The 23309-nt window shown below is 38.3% G+C and overlaps 1 protein-coding gene across 2 annotated transcripts; it reads right to left on the reverse strand.

Moving 5' to 3' along the window:
• Positions 1-4245: 4245 nt before the first annotated feature.
• LOC131335686 (kinesin-like protein KIN-14K) lies at positions 4246-21421 on the reverse strand. 2 transcript variants are annotated; one of them, XM_058371159.1, is made up of 22 exons: positions 21161-21421; positions 19936-20073; positions 19676-19833; positions 19476-19583; positions 18551-18830; positions 18166-18293; positions 17962-18045; positions 17785-17862; positions 17604-17696; positions 17272-17301; positions 16187-16528; positions 16022-16103; positions 15859-15954; positions 15592-15771; positions 14936-15042; positions 14677-14856; positions 14103-14266; positions 13757-14010; positions 9830-9993; positions 8966-9090; positions 8424-8483; positions 4246-4536 (listed from the first exon to the last, which is right to left on the reverse strand). In XM_058371159.1, exons 2-21 carry the CDS (start codon positions 20036-20038, stop codon positions 8477-8479), a joined length of 2763 nt encoding a protein of 920 aa, XP_058227142.1. In that variant the 5' UTR covers positions 20039-20073; positions 21161-21421; the 3' UTR covers positions 4246-4536; positions 8424-8476. The 2 variants fall into 2 exon arrangements, with proteins under 2 accessions (XP_058227142.1, XP_058227140.1); XM_058371157.1 differs by having other exon boundaries at positions 18157-18293.
• Positions 21422-23309: the final 1888 nt, after the last annotated feature.

Raw genomic sequence — 23309 nt, forward strand, 5'->3', positions numbered from 1 at the left:
CACTTGAATACGATAAATACATGATGGATCTATGTGGGTTTGAGGTATTGAGAGTGATTCAAGGTGAGAGTTAGGGAGAGAAAGATGGGTACGTGATGCAGTAGCTTTGAGGGTACTTATGTCATTTTAGTGTCTTTAGGGTTAGTAGAGTCTTGAGTCTATAAATAGTTGAGTTGGTCTTTCATTTTGTTAGCTTTGATTATTAAAATATTAAATATATTGATTGAAACACAGTTTCTCTCTCTACCCTTTGGAGTTTATCCTCTTGAATGGGATTTTGCTCATTTCTTTGAATATTTGATTCCCCTTGATATATGCAAGATTCCCCTTGATATATGCAATGCATATATCAAGGGGAATCAAATATTCAAAGAAAGGAACATTTACTACCCCTACCCCACCCCAAAAAAAAAAGGGGCCAAATTCCATTCAAGGGGATGAACCCCAATGGGTAGAGAGAGAAACTATGTTTCAATCAATACATTCAATATTTTAATAATCAAAACTACCAAAATGAAAGACCAACTCACCTATTTATAGACTCAACACTCTACTAACCCTAAAAACACTGAAATAACATAAGTACCCTCAAAGCTACTGCATCATACACCTCCTATAAAGAAAACAACTTTTCCTCAAGTTGGACACAAGAATCAAGACAACTTAATAAAGAAAACATAAAGCATGCAAGCTTCGGGTTAGGAATGTAGCCACATTTTATTGACCATCATCACCCCTTATGCAATAACCCATCTTCAATACGAGCTTCCGTTTATGTACATTCACCCCGTCCTTGCTTATGTGCCAAGAAATCATCCATTTGTCATGCTTCTTAAGGCTCAACACTTCCTTAACATAGGTGATTACCCAAGAATCACCAACCATCACATAGAGAAATTTCAGCCTCAACCCATACCCAAAATCATGGCCAAGACTTTCACGAGTGAAGACCATTCCCAAAGGATCTTTAAGTTGTCTCAGGTTGCCATGAGTGAATTCAACACAAAGTTCACTATCTCACACCAAAGATGATTGAGGAGGCATCTCATGGGAGCAATCATCAAGCTTTAACTCTATGGAATCCTCTAGAACCGGTGTAAAATCAAAGACAACCTCTTCGGACTTTGGTAGCACACCCAAAGCAAGATCAACTCATTTCCCTTCTTGCACTTCCACACTTTCTTGCCTAGACACGAGGAACCTTTCCTTGATAATGTAACAAGTTTCCCCTCTTCACTATCAATGTCAAACTCCTCATTAGGATACTCATCAAACACGGGAACATCTTCAAAATCACCTTCAAAGTCTTCATTTGGAGACTCAACAAAGATGGACAAATTTTCAACCTCATCTTCAACATCAAAGACACAATCATCTTCAAAAACACCTTCAAGGTCTTCACTTGGACATTCATAAAAAATTGGAACATTAGTGTACTCATAATCATCATTAGAACTTGGTTCTTCCACCTCCTTGATAAAGAGATGATTAAGAACGTGCTCACTAGCTTTTTCACCAACTTCCAACTCAAGAGATGATTTTCCAAGCTTGAAGCATTCGAATATTCCATAAGGTAACGAATTTCTAGCCTCCAAGGTGCCGATTAGATGTTGATTTTCAGTTCAGACAACCCCTAAAGACTTGCTCTTACCAATACTTGTCAATGAATCGGCATTGGGATGTTAATGGAAAGGTAAGAATTCCTCCTTGAGCTTTTTCTTCATCTTACCCCATTCCCTAATCTTTTTTCTTTTTGCCTTTCCTTTGTCAACTAACTTTGAGTTGTGTCCATCAATTTGAAGCTGTCCCCGTAAGGCAAGTAGATGCCAACTTCACCTTCTTTTCTTTGGTAACATAACAATATTCAAAAACACTCTCAATGGTGTTCAACCAACCAACAAACTCTAGTGGATTTCCACAAAACTTGGGAAGTTCATTATCAACATCGTTTACCGAGGTGTATTCAAAGCACCATAATGAATTTCCAATGCAATGGAATCCTTCTTTTCAATCGAATGTTGCAAATGTCGCACCTTGTCATACAAGGTAACAACTTGTTTACTCAACTCATTAATCTCATTCCGATTTTGATTTGCATTCTCATTCTCAAAGCCATCACCATTGTTCACCTCAAATCCTCTCCCTCTACCTCCTCTTCTTTCCATATCGCTATAAGTCATTATTACAATACCAGAATTCTAACTCCAATAAGGCAAATCAAACCCAAATAATGAAATCCCAGTCTACCCAAACTCAGTCAACTCAATACAAAAATCGATTAAACCCAATTTACTCAGTACCCAAACAGCCTAAAAATTGAAAGCAAATAACAAAAATCTGACACTAATCGCAGCAAATTGCAACAAACAAGACAAACCCGGCTGAAATCAAACCCTAAACACATATTTGAGTGTCAAAAGAGTAGTTCAGAAGCCCTTACCTCTGTTTCGAGTGCCGAAATAGGGCTAATCGACTGTTTCGAGCTCAGTTGGAGGCTATTCAAACCTTAATCAAGTGGTTCGAACACAGTAGAGGCATTTTTGCAGGTTTGGGTAACTAATCCGAGCTCCAAAATGGTTGAATTGAGTTTGAAAAGGGCTGATTGATGCGGAAAAGGCTAGGTCAAGCTCGAAACCTAAAAATGAGTACAGATCTGGGTCGAAAAGGGAGTTTCAAGTGTGTGAACAGTGCCAAAATGAAGATTTGAGCATTGGATCGTGCGTGAACAGTGCCAAAGTGGACAGATCAATAGCCGAAATGGGTTTTCCAGTGTTAATCGAGCTCGAACAATGCCGAAATAGGGGAAAACAACTCTTATTTCGGTTTTGGGTCGTGCGTGATCAAGGTTTAGGGTCTTGGGTTGGGTGGATCTGTGGATTAGGGTCTCCGGCGAGGTTTTCCGGCGCCGTTTTAGGGTTCCGGCAAGATTTCCCAGCAAGGTTAGGTTTCTGGTGAGTCTCCAGCAATATGGAGGGCTAGGATAGGATCGAGCAAAAAACTTTGATACCAAATGATGCAATCAAAATATCAAGGGGAATCAAAGATTCAAAAAAAGGAGCAAAATCTCATTCAAGAGGATAAACCCCAAAGGGTAGAGAGAGAAACTATGTTTCAATCAATATATTCAATATTTTTAATAATTAAAGCTACTAAAATGAAAGACCAATTCACCTATTTATAGGCTCAAGGCTCTACTAATCCTCAAGACACTTAAATGACATAAGTACGATATAGAGAATAGAGAATGGTGTGAGAGTAAAGGAGAAAGGAAAAATATGGTTTCCCTGATACTTTTGGGCCTTTTATACTCCAAATCACACTAGGCACAGTTCAACTTCACAAACACCACATTATTTTCCACAACTCACAAGTCTTTACAATTTCAACTCCCAAACACATTATCCACATCACATTCCACCTTTTATCGCTCAAACATTTACGAAATTTTAAGATTATTAATATTAAGTATGGGTCTCTACAGTCCGAAAAACTGCTACATAGTGGCCGATACGCTATGTCATGGCCGATTTTAAATCTATGTGCCCAACACAATGTAGGGGATCTCTGAAGACTAATTTTGATGCCAACTAATTACCTATTGAGATTTAGTAAATACGTTTGCTTTGAAAAATTAATATAATTGGAGCAAATGGATCTTTGAAGTCGTTTCTTAGGCTATGATAATGCTCTTAAGATTAGATATTCAATTCTATTTGACACTATTATTAGGTAGTTTCTAATGGTATTTGAGACCATTTTGATCACATCCAATCGAAGAAAAAGTTTCAAAATTCGAATCTCATCAAACTAAAATTCCTTTTGATTGCTTCACGTGCAAGTTTACTTGTATACATAAAACTGTAAGCATATGCACATACATATAGCACACAAATGGGTTTCGTGTTACCCATCTACTCTTATTACTGTTATTGAACTGTTATACATTTATCTGTAAAGTTATGCATTTCGTGCAGGCTTTAGCTATTGAACGTCAATCGCTCATGGTACTACGTTACTTTGGTATTCAGACACCAGGTTTTGAAGATGGATTAGAAGGGCATTATTAAAGTCAAAGGTGAAGCCTCTTGAAGAATGAAGCTGTCAAACCCCATATTTTCCTAGTCTTAGTTGCTCTGTTTCTTTTCAAAAACAAATTTTGAAGTTGTCCTTTGCTTTGGAACTTATTCTATTTATGACAAATTGAAACTAAACTTCCGCTGGTATTTAAGAAATTTGTCCTTTATGTAAGAAATTATTTTGGAAAATCTTTTAATAAGACGTCCGAAAATTTGAGATGTTACATTTTCTCTGGGGAACCACACAAGCATTCAAAAACAAATTCTAACAAAGTTAGGCCTATGAAAAGGATAAACTGAACTATATTTTGTGTGCAAAATCTGTGCAACTGCACATGGACTATTTAAACTAAAGCTAAATATGTGCAATTACTTCCTAGTACTGCTGCCTTTTGAGAGGAAAGACTGGTAGATTGCTTCCAATAGCACATTTCTTCCTTCCTTTTGTTTGGGTCACAACCTGTAACAGTTGTAGCAACAGTTTAAGAAGGCAATAGAATAGTATCGTCAAGGTATATATAGATTGCGGATTTGTAAGCAAATATAGGAGGGGGCAAATAAAAGCGAAAGGGAAAGAGAGAGAGAGAGAGAGAGCATTAGCTTCACAAATCCTTTTTAATTTCCATTCCCCTATTCATTTGTGTACGTAAAACTATGATCAAAATGCAAACAAACAAAAATCCTCAGGATGGTTCAAGCTCATTCAATCATTTGTCTACTAAGTAGAATAAAACTCAAGCAATTAGAGAGCATAAGTGGTTCTTTCATATAATGCTGCATTCGAATGCGTACTTTCATCTTTCTCGTACTATGAAGAAAAAAAGTCGTGGTAAAGACAAAAGACACTTAGACCAGAAAAACCCGTTTTTTATTATGATATAATCAAATTCGACTAGATGCTAAACACAAATAAGCGGAAAATAGAAAGGATAAATATGGGGAACAAATAATTCTAGGAGGGATTATTCGTCTTCCTAGTCTTCCAAGTAAGATGTAAAATCGGGTCAAACCATGTAAATTCATGGCCGCTAATTCTGCTATCTTATTTTCTATGTGATGTGTACTTGAACAATACTATGAAGAACAAAGAAGAGATTGAATACACTATACCAATATTTTGCATAATTGGCACCAATAAATAAATGAGGCATCAAGTTGCATGTAAAAACTGATAAAAGCTGAGTGCTGCCCTAGTTATAGGTCGCAGAGAGGGTGGGTGAGTGGTGGAATAGTTATTCGGTGATGGGGAAGCCAAGTTTTATCTGGGCTAAAAACCTGAAATTGTTAAAAAAAGATTTACAAAAACGGAATTGTGAGGTTTTTAGGAGGTTGGAGGCCCAAAAAGCCAAGGTTGTTGACGCTATTCATCGCATTGATTTGGAGGAACAAGTGCAGTCGCTTACGGAAGAGGGGCAGTTCTTGAGAGTCAATGCCAAAGAAGAATTTGGAAAAATTGCGGAGTTTGAAGAAGTAAGTTGGAGACAAAAGTCTAGGAATTTGTGGTTAAAAGGAGATAGAAATACCCGTTTCTTCCATAGGATGGCAAATTGTAATTGGAGGAGAAATTTTATTGGTAAGATTAAAATTGGCGATCGTAGTTTGGAAAAGGATGAGGAGATTAAAAGTGGAGTTGCTAATTTCTACGAAGGTTTATTTAAGAAGGACGGGGTGAGCCGACCTCTGGTCAATAATGTGGAGTTCGACTCGATTTCGGTAGAGGAGGCCTCTTAGTTGGAAAGGCCTGTTGACGAGGCGGAAGTGTTAGTTGCTCTTAAATCGTTGAATGGAGACAAGGCGCCTAGTCCAAATGGCATGTCATTGGCCCTTCTTCCAACATTGTTGGGGGGTGGTGAGAGGGGAAGTTGTGGAAACATTTCATCATTTTTAGAGATTTGGGGAGTTTGAAAGGAGTTTGAATGCTTCTTTTGTGGCTTTGATTCCAAAAAAAGGAGGAGCAAAGGACATACGGGATTTTAGACCTATAATTCTTTTGGGGGGAGTTTACAAGCTGTTGACCAAAGTCTAGGCCATCCGCATGAAGATGGTAGGGAATGTGATTTTGGAGTCTCAAAATGCTTTTGTTGAAGGAAGGCAAATTCTCGATGCAGTTTTGGTTGCTAATGAGAGTGTGGATTAGAGATTGATGAGTGGTATTCCGGGTATTATTTGCAAGTTGGACATAGAGAAGGCATACGATCATGTGAATTAGGAGTTTTTAATTTATGTTTTGCGATGGATGGGTTTTGGAAAGGTGTGGCGGAAGTGGTTAAAATTTTGTATTTCATCAATCAAAATGTCAGAGTTAGAGAATGGATGTCCTGCCAGTTTTTTCCAGACTTCTAGAGGTTTGAGATAGGGCGATCCTCTTTCATCTCTTCTTTTTATCCTAATCATGGAGGTGCTTAGTCGGTTGATTCGAAAAGCTATTCAAGGTGGGAAGGGAGGGTGGGGGATTGACGGTTTCTAACATCCTCTATGCCGATGATACTCTTCTGTTTTGTAATGCGGATCCGACTCAAGTGGGATATCTTTAGTGTGTCCTTTTGTGCTTTGAGGCGGTGTCTGGCCTTATGGTGAATTTAAGAAAGTCGGAGATGATTCCGGTTGGGGCAGTTGAGGAGATTGATGCTATTGTTTGTGTTTTGGGTTGTAGGGTAGCTTCGCTACCGACATCGTATTTGGGTTTGCCGTTGGGATCTTCGTTCAAATCAAAGGCAGTTTGGAACCCAGTTGTGGACAAATTTCATAATAGAATGGCGAGATGGAAGAGGCAACAAATTACAAAAAGGTGGTAAAGTGACCTTAATCAAAAGCACGTCTTCAAACTTGCCCACTTATTTCATGTCTTTATGTGTCATTCTGAGTTCAATTGTTAAAAGACTTGAGAAGATTAAAAGAGACTTTTTGTGGAAAGGTGCGGGGAAAGAGTTTAAATATCATTTAGTTGATGGGACACGGTTTGTGATCCGATTAGAGAGGGAGTTTTGGGAGTGCAAAGATTAAAGCTTTTCAATCAAGCTTTGTTGGGAAAATGGCTTTGGCATTTCGCAGGTGAAAGGGAGAGATTGTGGAGAAAGGTTGTAGTAGCAAAGTACGGTTGCGGTTGGGGAGGATGGTCTTCTTTAGTAGTGAGAACACCATATGGGGTTGCGCTTTGGAGGGGAATTATGAATAATGGGTGGGAGGCTTTTGCAAGCACACTCACATGATGGTGGGTGGACGGGTGGGCAGAAGGGTTAAATTTTAGGAGCACATATGGTGTGGAGATGTGAGTTTGTGGGACACATTCCCAAATATATATCGCTTGGCATGTGATAAGGATGCTGATGTGTTTGATTATCTACATTTTCATGATGGAGTGACAGTGTGGGATATTCGATTGAGGAGGGAAGTGCACGAAAGGGAAGTGGAGGATATGATGACTTTGTTGGCTAGAGTATATGGCATGCGTTGTTTAGGGGAAGGGGTAGACGAGATGCAGTGGACTCTCTCAAAAACAGGAACGTTTCAGGTGAAATCTTTCTATAAAGCCCTTTGTGGGGGAGGGGGCGTCTCATCTTTCCCATGGCATGCAATTTGGCAATCCTTGGCATCGATTAAGGTGAGTTTTTTTGTTTGGTGTGCGGCTCTTGGTAAGATTCTTACTATAGATAATTTGATTGGAAGAGGGAGAATCATCGTCAATTGGTATTGTATGTGCAAAAGGGATGCGGAGACGGTTGACCATCTTCTTATTCATTGCCCGGTGGCTTGGGAACTCTGGACTATAGTATTTTCGTGGCTTGGGATGCAGTGGGCTTTGTCGAAGAACGTTATGGAACTTTTAATTGCTTGGAGAGGTACTAGAGTGGGAAAGAGAAGGAGAAGAGTTTGGGCCTTGATTCCCCTTTGTCTGATGTGGATTTTATAGCGGGAAAGGAACTTGAGACATTTTGAAGGGGTTGAAAAGCCTTTGTTTAGAATTTAAAGTTTTTTGGTGAATAGCTTGTATAGTTGGGATAAGAGAGATTGTAATCCTTCTATTGCCCAATTTTTAGAATGGTTTGAACTTCTCCTTCCATAGGAGAGTACATAGGGTTTTTTTGTCTTGTGGCATTTCTTGTATACATATGGCATTTCCTTTTTTTTTTTTGGGTAAATATGGCATTCCCTTTTTGTTAATAAATTACTTACTTCTCAAAAAAAACATAATTAAAAAAAAAACTTAACCAGCCATCCTAAGCCTTTACTAAATGGATCGGATAAACTAAGGGAAATGAAGTGTTCAAAGTTGCCCTCTTCTAACTTAAGAAAATTTTTTGCCATAAATTGGAATGGAAAGCATTCAATAAAATAAGCAGTACTCACTTGTCCTATTTCTCATTCAATAAAATAGTAGAGGAAACTGATTCCATGGAGCATCAAGGCCTGTTACAGCACAGAAACAATCATCAGACATGTCATTATATCTCCCCTCAGTATATATATGTATAGGGAATGTTTGATTGGCTCGATTGATATGAGATATGATTACAAATTTTGTGGGAGATATATTTCATCATTTGAATGCAAGGGATGAAGGCAATACATATCTGTTGAACCACCAACCCAAGAGACAATTTGATGGATGCGCGTTGAGGGTTGGGGTGGTAATCCCCCTCACTACTTGTCCGGTGGTTTACTCATCATATGGAATTAGATGAACCTTATATTTAGTCCTACCAGTCAAAGGCGGCTACGGTGTTCAAACTCGTACAGCTGCGAACTAGCTTCAAAATACTTATCGCTACTCCTAAATTCAGTTGATCTAAAAAGAAGCTTCATTTTCTACTAGTCTGTAAGACATATGCACTAGACAATTTTAAGCATTTTTTTTTATGGAACTTTTGTTTGCAGGTATAGAACCATACCTTATTGAGCTTGGAGAATGCTTCTCACCATTGACAGCTGGGTACACGTTTTTTAGATCTTTAAGCAATTGCAGCCTTTCAATCTCCTCATCTCTCTTCGCAATCGTGTCTTTGAGAGATGCCACCTGTATGGTAAAACATTGTAACAGTGATGCCTCAAAATGTAGAAAAACAAGTTGTTAGGAAAGGACCCAACAACGTATGTCGAGTTATTCCAAACCTTCCTCGTGGGGAACCCCATGCACATGGACATGCAAATTACCATAGATAGAGCAAAACAACATACAAAGGGGAGAACCAGTATGTTAACCGGGATGAAAAGTAAACGGATAGACTTGAAACCAAGATATCTCCCAACCTGAGCTATGATATACCGTGTTGAGTTAACAATTATCACAATAACTTATGCTGTTAGGAAATGGAGTTCAGCAATGTATATCAGCCTATTCCACACATACGACCAAAAGTACTACGGTGAAAGTGCAATGAAACAACGGGTGTGCATCATATTGCCGTGGATTTCTAGTGAAGAATTTCAATACTGATAACCGTAAAAAGAGGTGCACAACTTCGACTTGCTAGAATTGAGATTTCAAGCCTAAGCCTCTTTTCTCATATGCTCTCCTTTCTGATCTTTTCTCTAGCCCTTAAACTACCTTTCTATGGGCCATACAATCTTTACTTGCTGCTGGAGGTGAAGACCTTGCATCAGTCTGATAGTTAAACAAATTCTAAGGTCTTTTTTCTCTCAAAAACAGTTTTCTAAGAAATTCAAAAGATTCCGTAAGGGAAAAAATGCAAGATACAAGAGAATTGTTTAGAATTGGAAGGACATAGTAATGATAGATAGTGACAAGGGAGCACCTGTTCCATTAAGTCCCTAACATCTCTGCCCTCTTTGTTGGTCCTTGCTGCACCCAACTCAACCCCGGAGACCCTCTCAGCAAACTTCAAGGTACTTAGAGTTTCGGAATATGAACTTAACTCGGGATTAAGCTGCACAAACATAAGAGTCTTCGCATGACCACCTGCAGCATCCAGACAAACAAATGAGGAATTTATGCTATCTACTAAAGGGAGCATTCCTCTTGTTTTCTCCACGGGTTCCCATTTGCAAAATGTCCTTATCACCCCCTCCCAGTTATAGTTAAAAGATGATCTGGCGACCAAATACTTTTTGTAATTCCAACTATGTGTACTGATAGACACAATAGACACCCTAATTTGGCTGCATAAATATTTAAGGCCTTATGAACTTCGTGGAACTCATAAGTAATGAAGGACCAAGAGAGGTCAGAAGCATGAGAACCAAGTTTTTGCCCCCAGAAGATGTAGCGGTGGCGACTCTAGAAGTCACGGCCGCAAGATATTTGTAGAGACCGCTAGAAAATTTAGGCCACCGCCAATTGGCCACTGTTCTAGAACCACACCCGCTAAATCTTTCCCTTTTCCGCTGGCAACATCCTACATCCGCGAGATCTTTCGGCGGCCACAAGATGATCGGCAGAACCTTACAGAACCCAGATACACATCGCAAGTGATTGAATCTCATCCGAACTCTTTGATCCGATTATTTTCACTTGTCCACCACACTTCCAACACTTCAAGATAGAGCTTGAGCCATAATTTACTTTGTATTTTCGAAGTAATTAGATGAACCGTGGCCTATTTCGAGTTGAGAAAAGAGGTACCCCAATAAGGAGAGTTTCTCCCACGAATTTCACACTTTTACACACCCTATTTCCGAGCTACACACATTCCATCACACAATCACCCCGAGAAATCACTCATAAATCACGCACTAGCGTCCAACAAAGAGAACTCATGAGGAAAATACCTGGAGAGTACCTAAACCTTCAAACCTAGCAAAGTTGCATAATTTAGCAACTGAGGGATCGCAACTCAGCGATCGAGGTGGGATGTTCATATAGCCCGCGGGCTAGCCGAATTTGGGTTTTCGTCGATTTTCTAACCAATACTCTTCTGTTTATCTTGCTATTAGTGTAAAGAGGAACAAGCGGCTGCGAGATTTTTGTTACATAGCATATTGTGGCCGCTAATAGATTCCACGACCGTGAGATAGATAATGCAGGCCGCCAAATCTTTCTGCACTAGAAAGTTCTTTTTTGTTCTATTTCATTCCTGTTCGATGCATGCTTCCTTCCCCGACCCGCCGTTTACTCTTTATTTCTTTCTTTATTACTTCACACTCTCTAACAGCTTAACAATCCAGTACTTGTGAGACCAAAAAAGCGCTTGAAATGTGGAGACCAGTATTTAAATTTAAATAGTGTTAATGTTTTATAAATGCTTAGGTTGTGATTAAATGTGAAATTTGATGTGGAGAATTGATTTGGGGGTTTAATGTGTAAGTGCTTGAAGGTTTGGGACTTGATTTGGAGCTTATATTTGTGAAGGGGTGCTAAGTGTAATAAGTATGTCAAGATGGGAAGGAGCCGGGGGGGGGGGGGGGGGGGGGGGGTATACCCACCCCTCTCCTCCTCTCAGACGCCTCACTCTGTATCTCTTACAACTCATGGCACACGCCTCTCTCTCTTACTCTCTCACTCTCTCGCACCCAATAGTCCAGATTTAGTCAAGGATTCCGAATTTTGGCTAAAATGTAGCCCATGATCTCAGCCGTTGGATTGTATTTTCAATGGTTCAGATCTGCGGACGATCTCTTATCGGTAAAGTATCTGCAGATCCGGTCCATTGAAAACACAATCCAACAGCTTAGAGAAAAAGTCCGGACATAAAACACAATCAAACAGCTTAGAGTAAAAATCCAGGATCCCTGAGGTGAACAACTATACTCACCCAAATACTTCAAAAACCCATCTAGATCCACCGCAAAACCTTCGTATTCGAGTGTTCTTGAGCTTGGAAATTACTTGGCTTGGAGACAGAGCTTTTTGGTTGATTTTGGAGTTTGGGATCCTAGGGCTCGTGGAATCTTGAGTTTTGCTCTTTGAACTTTGAGGTAGAGATTTCTCACCTTCTGTATGTGTTTTTTAGTTAATTTAGCGCCCAAATTTTGTGTTGGATCATTGTTTTTGTTGTTTGATGTTAACCCTCGAAATGCTGAAAATCGCCCAAAATCACCCAATTGGTACTGATGCCACTTTTTCTTGGTACCGGTACCCAAATTTCTATTCTGCCAACTTTTGATAGTTGATACCAGTACCACTTTTTTCTTTGTACCGGTACCACATTTTTGCCCTATCGGTACAAGAACCTAGAATTGAAATTCCAGAGATTTTGGTACCAGTACCGCCCTTTTTCTTCGTACCGGTACCCAATGCAGTTTTTCATGAGAATTCCTTTTTCATATTCTAATACCATGGTTCGTTCCAATGGGTTACAGTACGCATCTTTGACCTTCTTGTATTTTTGATACTTGGTACGCTATTCGTTGGACTTGGTAATTTGTCAAATATTGAACTGAGAATTTATGACATGTGGACGATAAATGATTGAACTTGAATGCTTGAACACTTAAACAAAATGATAACATATTCTAGACCCACCGACGGGTGAGGTGTTGGGTAGAGGGTATTGGGTTCTCTTAACTGGCCTGGCTGGAGCAATCACTTGTATTGTATTCAAGACCCACCAACGGGTGAGGTATCAGGATCCCTTAACAAGCCCAGCAAGAGCATTCGCTCATGACACATAACATGGAAAAGAAATTCAGGAACAAGATGAGATTGATAAAATGATGATTAATATGATAGCATGTTAGAAATGGTAGAAGTTGGATATCATATTGTCAAGCTTTGATTGTCTCTTTTGCTAGAGTTGTTATACCTTGCTTCCGTTGTTCATTCCATTGGTCATCTCATCTGCATATAAAGTTAGTGTAGATTTTTCTACTGGGCCAGTATAGCTCATCCTTTCAGGTGTAAATCCAAAACAGTAGCATGACGTGCATAGAGTGCATTGACTTGGCGATTATTTTGAAAACTGACATAAAGGAATTACTTTAACATCTTTTGTAAGACTACTTTTGAAGATGTAATTGTAATTTCATATACATTCTTTTGACATTGGATAACTGTAAACATTTAACTAGTATTCTTAACGCATACCTATCCTAATTTGGGCCATTGGGCCATTGATGTAACCTTTTGGAACTACTGGAATTGGGGCTGTAATTTGATGTCATGGGAACAAGGAACTCTTTTGGGATATTGTGTATATTGTCGTAAAAATTTTATTTATGCAAAGCTACGTTTATTTATGTTGAAAATCGAGGGCATGACATGAAACGCCCTATGTCAAACAACTAAATGCAAACTTTTGGGTTGGGTGAAGAGGGGTGCGTAACATCTTCCTCTCATCTTGGCTCCCGAATTCAGAATCTCTATATTTGCTTTCTTGGTTCCTAAAACCAAGTGGCAACTGTGAATGATGAAGTGTGCAGCAATGGGCACTTCCAAGGCAACACAGATATGACATGACATAATGGGTGTCGGGAGATCACACAAATACATTGGCCTTCCTGTGTGGGCCTAAGCCGCAACGGGCAGGTATCTCCAATATCCTAACAAATTATGTTTTTGGAAGACAACATCTAAAACACAATATACATTCATTGTCCGCAAAAAAAAAAAAAAAGGTACGAGGAAAGAATTAAATATAGTAAGCTAAAAATTTAGAGAGAGTTGAGCTTTAGCAAGATGAATAAAACGACAATCAATCATAACGCCAGTAGAAGTATAAAAAGGACTCCTAAAACACAATATGAAACCATTTCATGCACATTTGAAGCAAAGAGGAAACAAGTACCTAGAGAGGTTTGAAGGACTTGAGTGAGCTTGCTATTTCGATAGGGAATATGAGTACTCTTTTGTGCCAAAGCAAAGATGACATCTCCGAGAGCAGACAATGATTTGTTTATATGTTGAGCTTCCTTAAGCCTATCTCCAGTTACCTCAGAACGATCTACTCTTTCACTTCCTGCAAGATCTACCAAATGAAGACTGCCTCTCAAAGAAGTGCCGTTCTTTGCATCCATCCCGCGGACATGAATAGTAAGAACACTGTGTACAGTATTCCAAAATCAAAATCGCGACAGAATAAATAACAAGTTGCTAGTTCACCTTAAATTCATAAATACTCAGAAAATAAAAACCTGTGCGAACGACTGCTTCTTTCATTCAATGCAGTAGCACCTTTAGCTCTATTCTTCAATCCCATTTCCATTAGTTCTACTACATCAACGGTTGAATTGACAGGGTGCATGCAAGCATCAGGGACAGCTAACCCATTGGGTTGGGAGGTAGACAAAATCCCAAGTGTGTGCAAATAAATCAAGGGAAACAAATATGAATTGTAAGGATAAAGTAAGACACTATCATTCCATCAAAACCAAACACTCCTTCCATACCATTAGTATTCTGTTTTGGGAATTCTTCATCTTAAGGAGGAATAATGGCTAAACTTGGTAAACAGTAGCATTTCTGTACTATCCTTTAGCAGTTTTAATTACCTAATTTGTTGTTAGTCAATATGAGGGCAAAGTAATAATTTTCACCAAACTTTACTCATTCACTTTTCATGACAGACATTCTTTTATGACACAACCAAAAGTGCACGGAAAAAAACTAACAAAGAGGGGGGTGGGAGTCCAAGACAAGGATGCCAAGTCAATAAACAAAAAGCATAAAACTGATTGAAACACAAATATCTAGGTTACGCAAAGGATATTTCTTTTGAGAACCATCACTGGATAGTAAGTCACGCACTTGTTCATTATAGATTTCAACCATTTGAACTCCAAGTTCGTACGTAAAGATACGGCTTCTTGTTTGAGAAATATTGAAAAGGTCATCTAGAGCTCGATAGTTGACGCCCCACTCCTCCTTAGATGCTCCATCAGGTCCAGTCTACAATCAACATACAAGATGCATAAGCTATGCGTAATGATAAGTATTTGGGTAATGCATATAAAATAGCAATTCGTACCATTGTGTAAGTTTTCCCTGAACCAGTTTGACCATAAGCAAATATGCACGCATTGTATCCATCAAGAACAGAGCGTATCAGTGGTTGGATATCAGAATATACTTCCGCTGTCATACATTTAATGTGAATATTTAGCCATGCCATATTCCACAATGTTGCTGTTGCTCGTGGCAGAAACATATTTAAGAAGAATAAAACATGACAACATTTATCTAGTGCCACATCTATTATGCACAGGGGTGGGTGCCATCACCATCCTCAACTTTGACATGAACCTGTATGTAGTGTATAATGTGCATGGAAGTATCAAGATTCTATTTGGTAGGGGTTGGCACATGAGATTCTCTAAATAAAATGAAATGATTTGAACGTCTACTTTTGGCATTTTACATACTCCATGTGAGATTTACAAGATAAATATGGAATGTAAAAGGCTTAAGTTGAGTGATAAAATCACTCCCTGAATAGCATGTGGGAAACCTATTCAAATCAGTAGCAAAAACTTGAAAAACCTATCATTTGATTTGGAGTTTTTGTAACCCCAAACCTGGAATACACAAGTTTAGGCAGCCCCAAATGTTAAATCCTGGTTCCACTGCTGATTATATTGTTTTGTTTTGAAAAGCATGAAAAAATTCTCGGAGATGAAAAGAAACCTTGAGCTACTTCCGGACCATAGACCTTATTAAACTTGAATGACCTCTGACCATCTTTTCCTTGTTTGGATGGGTTGGCAATAGTCAAGTCCCCATACTCATTTAAGGAGTCTATGATGGACTGCTTCTCCTTCTGTCCTGGTAGAAATGGCCTTATCCGACAATAAACCCTAATATTTCCTATCAAAGAAAATGCATTTGTGAGAATATAAATCTTATCCGAGGAAAGCTGGAAACTTCTTGCAATGTAAATTAAAGAAGTGGCACCTTTTAACTCTTGAACCTCATTATGCAGCTTCCTATTTTCTGCAAGTATTGCATAATAGTTTTGCGAGGCATCTGCTAAAGCTTTAAGCTTTGTCCCTGAACATAGTAGAAGTTGGTTAAGAGAATCATCGCATTTGCCATGGTTTCTAAACAGCCTACCCACCTAAGTGAAGAAATTCGTCTGAATAGCTCTTTTGTATCTTCAAAGTATCTTGTTTGATTGTTTGTGAAGCAATCTTCAATTCCTGAACCATTTTTTTGAATTTCAAAAATCTTCTGACATTAAATATCGCAATATAGCAGAAAATGTAATATGGCAAAACCAAACCCGCAGTGCACCAAGTTGGAAATCTGTAAATCTTTGGTATATGGTTTCCTTCTTGTTCAGCCGCTCATCTTTGGACTCCGAATATGCCTCAAGCTCTTTAACCCTACTCCTAGATTCTGTTAGGAGGTGCATAACTTCCTTCAACCTCTCCTCAAGCTCTTGTTGAGTTTTATTGCCTTCGTATTCCATTCGTAAGCAGCACTCTTCATTTGCTTTCCTAGCTGTTTCCAGTTCTTGCTTCAATGTCCAAATTTCGTTGTTAATCTGCTCCTTCTCCTTCACCAATCTGATCACATCCTGTTCTTCAACCTTTTTCTTTTCCTCCATTTTTGTCTTTTCAGTCTTTAATGCATTAAAAATAACCCCCAAAATATCAACAAAAGAAAATATTCCAACCAACCAGAAACAAGAAAGAAATTTTAGTATTGCCTGCTCCCATTTATCGGTAATCAAATTGCTTATGGTGTTAAAGCAAGATAGATAGGTCTCTGAAGTGAAAACTTATCCACGATCCAAAGAAAGAAGGCTTTTTAGTTTTCAGTCCTGAAATCTGATTCACATTGTCTTGTTTATGTTCATATCTATTAAACAAAACTGGAAATTTTTTTTTGTGGTCACCATGAGTCTGTTCACCTCAGTCCTTCTACTTAATAATCACTAAAAAGAAGTTTCGCTTCACAGGAAAAAAACAAACCGCAATGAGATCCTAATTAAAAAGCTGATATTCACTTCTCTCTTTTTTTTCCCTGTAAGTGGTACTAAAATTGTGCACTACACTCAGAGCATGAATAATATCAAGCAGCTACATAGATAACATAAAAATCCAACATTAAAGCACTTAAGAGAATTGGGGGGGGGGGGGGGGGGGGGGGGGGCGGGTTGCAAATGGCATCTTGTTATGAGCACATTGTCGTTAAGAAAACATCTTATAAAATGGAGAGTGAAGAATCGTGAAAACCGGGAGTGGACCACACAAAAGCAGATAAAGCTATGACCAACAAACATACACCTCATATCGGGACAAGAAAAAAGAGTGCATAAAAGAAACACAAAAACAAAGGAAGTGCATCAGAATCATATTATACCTTTATCTGCTGGAGTTGGTTCATGACAACCTATGAAAAAGAATAAATTTTGATGAATAAACTTGAGTACCAAGTGCACATAAACATTACCCTCCGTCCTATTTTGTCTTTATATTTTCTGCAATCGTGTCTTAAACTGCCTTTTATAGAGTCAACAAACAAGAAAACATTCCAACAATCAAAAGATCCCAATTAGTTCTTTTGATTGGTGGAAATTATTTCACAAATATACATCTCAAAGGCACGATGACCGATGATAGAATGAAAATATGGAACGAAGGGAGTAATTTGTACTTCTTGTAAACTATGACTAAGTTGTACAAATATCATACTTGTGACTCTTCATTAGTCCCAGTAGCAAGGGCTTCAAGTACTTTGATTCTTGACTGGTACTTCTCCTCACGAGCCTTGAAAAGATTGCCTTGCTGCAACCATAACCAATACACAATTGAGCACAGAGAATTTACAGAAACACCTAGTAAAAGACACAAAAATATAATGCATCTTACATACAGTTCTCAAATGTTCTGCCTGAGTAGATATACGCCGCTCAATCTCCTGCACAACTTTTCTCAATAGGCATGCCACTCTCTGAGGGAAAAAGCAACTTAAAAGGTGAGTGTGTATCCTGAAAAGCAAACATGCATAGTTTAATATACATAATTTCCATGTCTCATGTTATTTCCATACATGAGGAATTTCACTGTTCTTCCTTTCAACGCTCTCATCTAGAATTCCATTCACCACACTCAAGAGAGACTGAGTTGGGGCATTCTGCAGAGAACAGATACTGAAACTGATTAAGAGCGGCAAAAGTACCACATATAGAATCCACTTTGGTAAGATGATAAGAATCAAGAACCACAGACGGGAGAAAAGACTTACAAAACTTACATCCAAACTGTTCGATTTCATCATTTCAGAAATCTTAGCAGCAGGAAGATCCGCGTAGCAACCTTGTTTCAGCTGAAACACTTCATGGAACTTATGCCCTACATGATGTATTAGTGCAGCTGATGGCTCTACAGAAGGGAAATCAAGAAATCAATCGGAAATCATAAAAATTGACTGGCAAAATAGAACATTAGGAAGCTATTTACATACATGGACACAGTGACAAGAAGAGAGACAGAGGGAGAGGAGAAGCAAGAAACCAACACCACATTACAATGGCTGGCAAACCAGAAAATTAGGAAGCTATTTACATAGACAGGTTCATAAGAGTAGGAAGCTATACGAATTACGAGCATAGACGATTCCTTTTGATAAGGAGTGATACCTGCCATGACAGGACTACGCAATGCACGTTGAAACTTTGAGTTGGACGCAGCCTTCCTCCTATCTTCTCCAGATAATGTGGAAGTATATGCTTGAGGAGATACTTCGTCTCTAGAACTAGCATTCCCTCCAGGAGTTTGTCCTAAAAGTTTCCAACTCATGCTAACATCATTCCCAGACTTATTAGGCGAACTAGAGCTAGAAAGATTACATCCACCACCATTTGGCATGAAGTGAGCTCTAAGTGTGAGAAGGCATTGCAAAACAATTTTCATATATCCCTGTGATATATGGAAGTAAACATATTACCGAGTGAGAGGAAAATAAGAAGATGCCATCAGTGAAAAGAATAAGAAATGCAGAAAAGCTATAGAGAGCATAATTGATAAAACAATGAGGGCCTGTTTGTTTGGCCGTATTAATTGTGAAGGGACATATAATTGCATAGGACTGATGCATCCCATGGTTTTGTATCAAACTAGAGCTAGAATGGTTACATCCACCACCATTTGGCTTGAAGTGAGCTCTAAGTGTGAGAAGGCATTGCAAAACAATTTTCATAGATCCCTGTGTTATATGGAAGTAAACATTTTATTGAGTGAGGAAAAGAAGAAGATGCCATTAGTGAAAAAAATAAGAAATGCAGAAAAGCTATAGGGAGCGTAAATGATAAAATAATGAGGGCCTGTTTGTTTGGCAGTATTAATTGTGAAGGGACATATAATTGCATAGGTCGGATGCATCCCATGGTTTTGTATCGAATGATTATTTAACCTGACAGCAAAATTTCCAACCAAACAATGGATACTTTGTATATTAAATTCATTGTCCGATCCAATACTTCAATTCAGGAAAACAAACATGCCCCCAAAGGAAAAACTTAACAAATTGATATTTCGCATTTCTTCATGCGTAAGGAGTAGTACCTTCTCTAGATCAGACATTTGAAACCTAGGCAATTGCATTTCATCCATAGCTGCCAAAAACCTTTTTACATTATCCAAACGTGATTCTGAAGGATGGTAGCCTCCACACTAGAAAAGAAACAAAAACACACGAGCACAATTGTTAGATAAAAAATAGATCATTCCATAGCATAAACATTCATAATTAACTACTTTACAACCTCAATCACGGAACCCGGCCTCAGCTTGTTCAAAATCTGGCATAAAACAGTCCCGTCGCTTAAATAAGCTCTCAGTTCTTTGTCTGAAGCATTTGTTGGCAAACTTAAATTGGGAAGAATATTGTTTAGCCAGTCCAATACAGTTGCTCGCTGCTTAGCTGTAGAAGAAAAAGAGGGGGGAAAGGGGGAGGAGAAGAAATATTAGCTTACAGAACATGTGAAAAGAGCAGCAAACTTTGTGTTTATTCACCGTTCCTTACCTTCCGACTCGTCAAAACTACTTGTTGTAGGCTCAAAAACATCGCTACAAATTGGTGCACTTGAGATGTTAGCTCTCCCGTATCCCTTTGCTTGGTGGTCCATTGTAACATACGTTACAAAATTCGTGGTTCAGACATCTGCATCACATCTTAAGGATGTAAATATTTTTTAAGCAAAAACACATGATCGATGCTTTCCTGAAAATCAAGAGACCATTGACATATTTCTTAAACGAATAACAGAAGATATCTAGCATCAGCAGTCATAGTCAAGGAAGCTTAGAAGACTAGGAAGCCCAAATCTATCTTCCCTGATTGATCACTGATTACAGCTTTTAGAAGCAATTTTTCAGAACAGAATTTGGAAACTTTCAAATCTTCTTCAATTGAAGCTTAAATATCATTTTTCGTTCATCTAGTTTCTTGTTCTTGGATTTGAGTTCTAGTTATCAAACTGTTGTTTCAAATGTACAAGAAATATAGCCATACGAACATACATTTGTAAGTACGGCTGCAAACAAACAGAGCCATCCACGAGGTCGGCTCCATTAGGGCTCGACTCGGATCGGTTCTTTAAGTTAACAAATGAGGTCGAGCCAGAATATCAACCTCGATTGCTATACGAGCTCGAGTAAACTGAAGCTCAGCTCAATAAAAACTCGATAACCAGAATTAATGTTTTGTTGTACAATCCTAAAGGAAAGATATCATTTTTTTTTTGTTTAATTTCTTTGGAATTGAGACCTGCTTTTATAACTTGTACATGTATAAAAAGTAAAAACTAATATTTCTACACAAAGAAAATTATATTTGAAGCCCGAGACCCATAAGCGAGCAGAAATGTATGATATTTTTTGCTGGATAATGTTCACGAACAAACTCGAGCTCGACTAAAGCATAGACTAGCTTGGGTAACCAAAGTTTCATTCAGCTTGACTCGAGCTTGATAAACTTAATAAACAATTCCATAATTTCCATTGATATGAGAACTTGTATTCCAAGCTACCCCATAAACTAGAAACATGGCCTTCCATTGATTCAGCAATACAAAACACGTAAAAAAAAAAAAAAAAATGCTTGCATTTTCAGAGTGCAGATTGTAACAATTAATTAAGATCAATCAGAAAATATATATGTAACCCAGATGATCGAAGTCATGAATCGTTTGACAAAGAAAGGTCAAGAATCTGACTGACGTGAGACAAGAAAGAAATAGCGAACCCACCTGAGGAAAGGGATGAGAAATCTGCGCGCAGTAGCAAGAGAAGAGAAGCAGCAAAAAGAATGATACGAGTAATTTGGAATTATGATTGCTTTTGTAATTTCTTTGTCATTTGGTTGGTTTTTTTTTTTTCCCATGTTCGGTTAGTCTTCTAGGAGAGGTGCAAAACCTTTTTGTATTCCTGGAAAGTAGGATTGGATTACAAGTCTCTTCGGACTGAATCATTTTCTTGGGCTTTTATATCGCGTCGCCTCATAATTCCACCTGCTCGATCGATCTTATTTGTTGTAGTCAGCAAAATGTGGGAATTGTAAACTAGTGGCCGCATGATTTTCATGCACCTTCAATATAGTATAGTACAGTATATTTTTTTATAAGTAACCTTGAATATTTTCTTGTAGTATTAGCTAGGAACAGATTTCGATAATTTCTTACACATTTACTCCCCGATTTACCGGTTAAGGAAAGATTGCATGTGTGTCAGCCGTTTCCATTATGTATCAGTCCGTTTTCCAATTCACGGCAATGTTTTCAACCGTTACGGGTGATTTCAGCACTTAAAAAAAGATTCTCAAAAACGATTTCCAAAAATTCACTACTACACAAAACCGATTCATGTTACATATCGTTTCAATATTCTTGGCACCATTCTACCTTAACGCTAAGTGTCCCGATATCGTTTGTTAAAACCTTGGATGGTAATACAGTGTTTATATAGTTATTCTTGAATTTTCGTACCTTTAATATATGGCTGATGCTTATAATATTTAGAAAATTAGATGCCGATCCTGATTTTTAGGCTCGGTTTGATCCCAACCCTGAATATTATTTCCAAACCTGTATAGGCTCGGATATATTATCTCCTGACTTGTTTGCCCTTTTTATTCCACATCGTCAATTCCATCTCGCCATTCTTCCTCTCTGTCTCTTAAGACGACCGACCGAAACCCATCTTAAGAAATTCTCTCTCTCTCTCTCTCTCTCTCTCTCTCTCTCTCTCTCTCTCCTAATGGACCACCGCCGTCAGCCGAGTTGGGGAAATCTAAGATTCCAGTTGAAAAAAACACGTAGGTGAGATCAGTGCTTCTACAGTGGCGGCGAAGTTCTTCCTTTTCCGGCGTTCATGGAGGTTGAGCCGTTGATTAAGTGTGCAACACCGCATCGAGGCCACTCCAACTACTTAAGCATCGGATCATCGAGGGTTCCGGTGGTTTCTAGGTTGAAGTTGAGTTGGTAGGTCTTGATTGTCTACTCAAGATCATCGTCGAAATCGTCGGAGGGATCCTTGGAGTTGTTGGTGATGTAGCAGAAGTTTTGGAAGTCGTATTGATTGCCGATTGAGGTGCTGTGATTAAGTGATTCAGTGATTGTATGCAAGGCACGTGGGATAATTCAGATGATGTTGTTTTCTTCTGGTATCTTTAAGTTTTCTAAGTTAATTTGTTGATTTTTGAATTCTAAGGTGGTGTTTGACTACAAGTCAATGAATCTGTTATATTTGAGAGTTGTGAGAACCGTATATTTTTCTATGAGAATTGTGTATTTTTTTATGAGAACAGTGTATTTTCTGTGAGAGCTGTTTATGAGAACTGTGTACTTTATATAAGAACTGTTTATGAGAACTGTGTATTTTATATGAGAGCATTGTATTTTTCTATGAGAACTGTCTATGAGAACCGTGTATTTTCTATTGGAACATTGTATTTTTCTATGAGAACTATGTATTTTTCTATGAGAATTGTATATTTTTTATGAGAACTGTGTATTGTCCATAACAATTATCTATGAGAACTGTGTATTTTCTATGAGAATTGAGTATTGTCCATGAGAACTGTGTATTTTCTCTGACAACTACATATTTTCTATGAGAACTGTGTATTAAGTGTATGGTGAGACTATTTCAACTGTATATTTTCAGTTCATATAGCGATTTTCACGTAGTTCTCATAGAACTGACTATGAGAATTGACAGTTCTCATAACCAGTTCACATAGCTAAGAGTAAGAACTGTCTATGAGAACTGTGTATTTTATATGAGAACATTGTATTTTTCTATGAGAACTGTGCATTATACATGAGAATTGTCTATGAGAACTGTGTATTTTCTATGGAAACATTGTATTTTTTTATGAGAACTATGTATTTTTCTAAG

The sequence above is a fragment of the Rhododendron vialii genome, chromosome 8a (genome assembly GCF_030253575.1).
Source record: "Rhododendron vialii isolate Sample 1 chromosome 8a, ASM3025357v1".
Taxonomy (NCBI): Eukaryota; Viridiplantae; Streptophyta; class Magnoliopsida; order Ericales; family Ericaceae; genus Rhododendron; species Rhododendron vialii.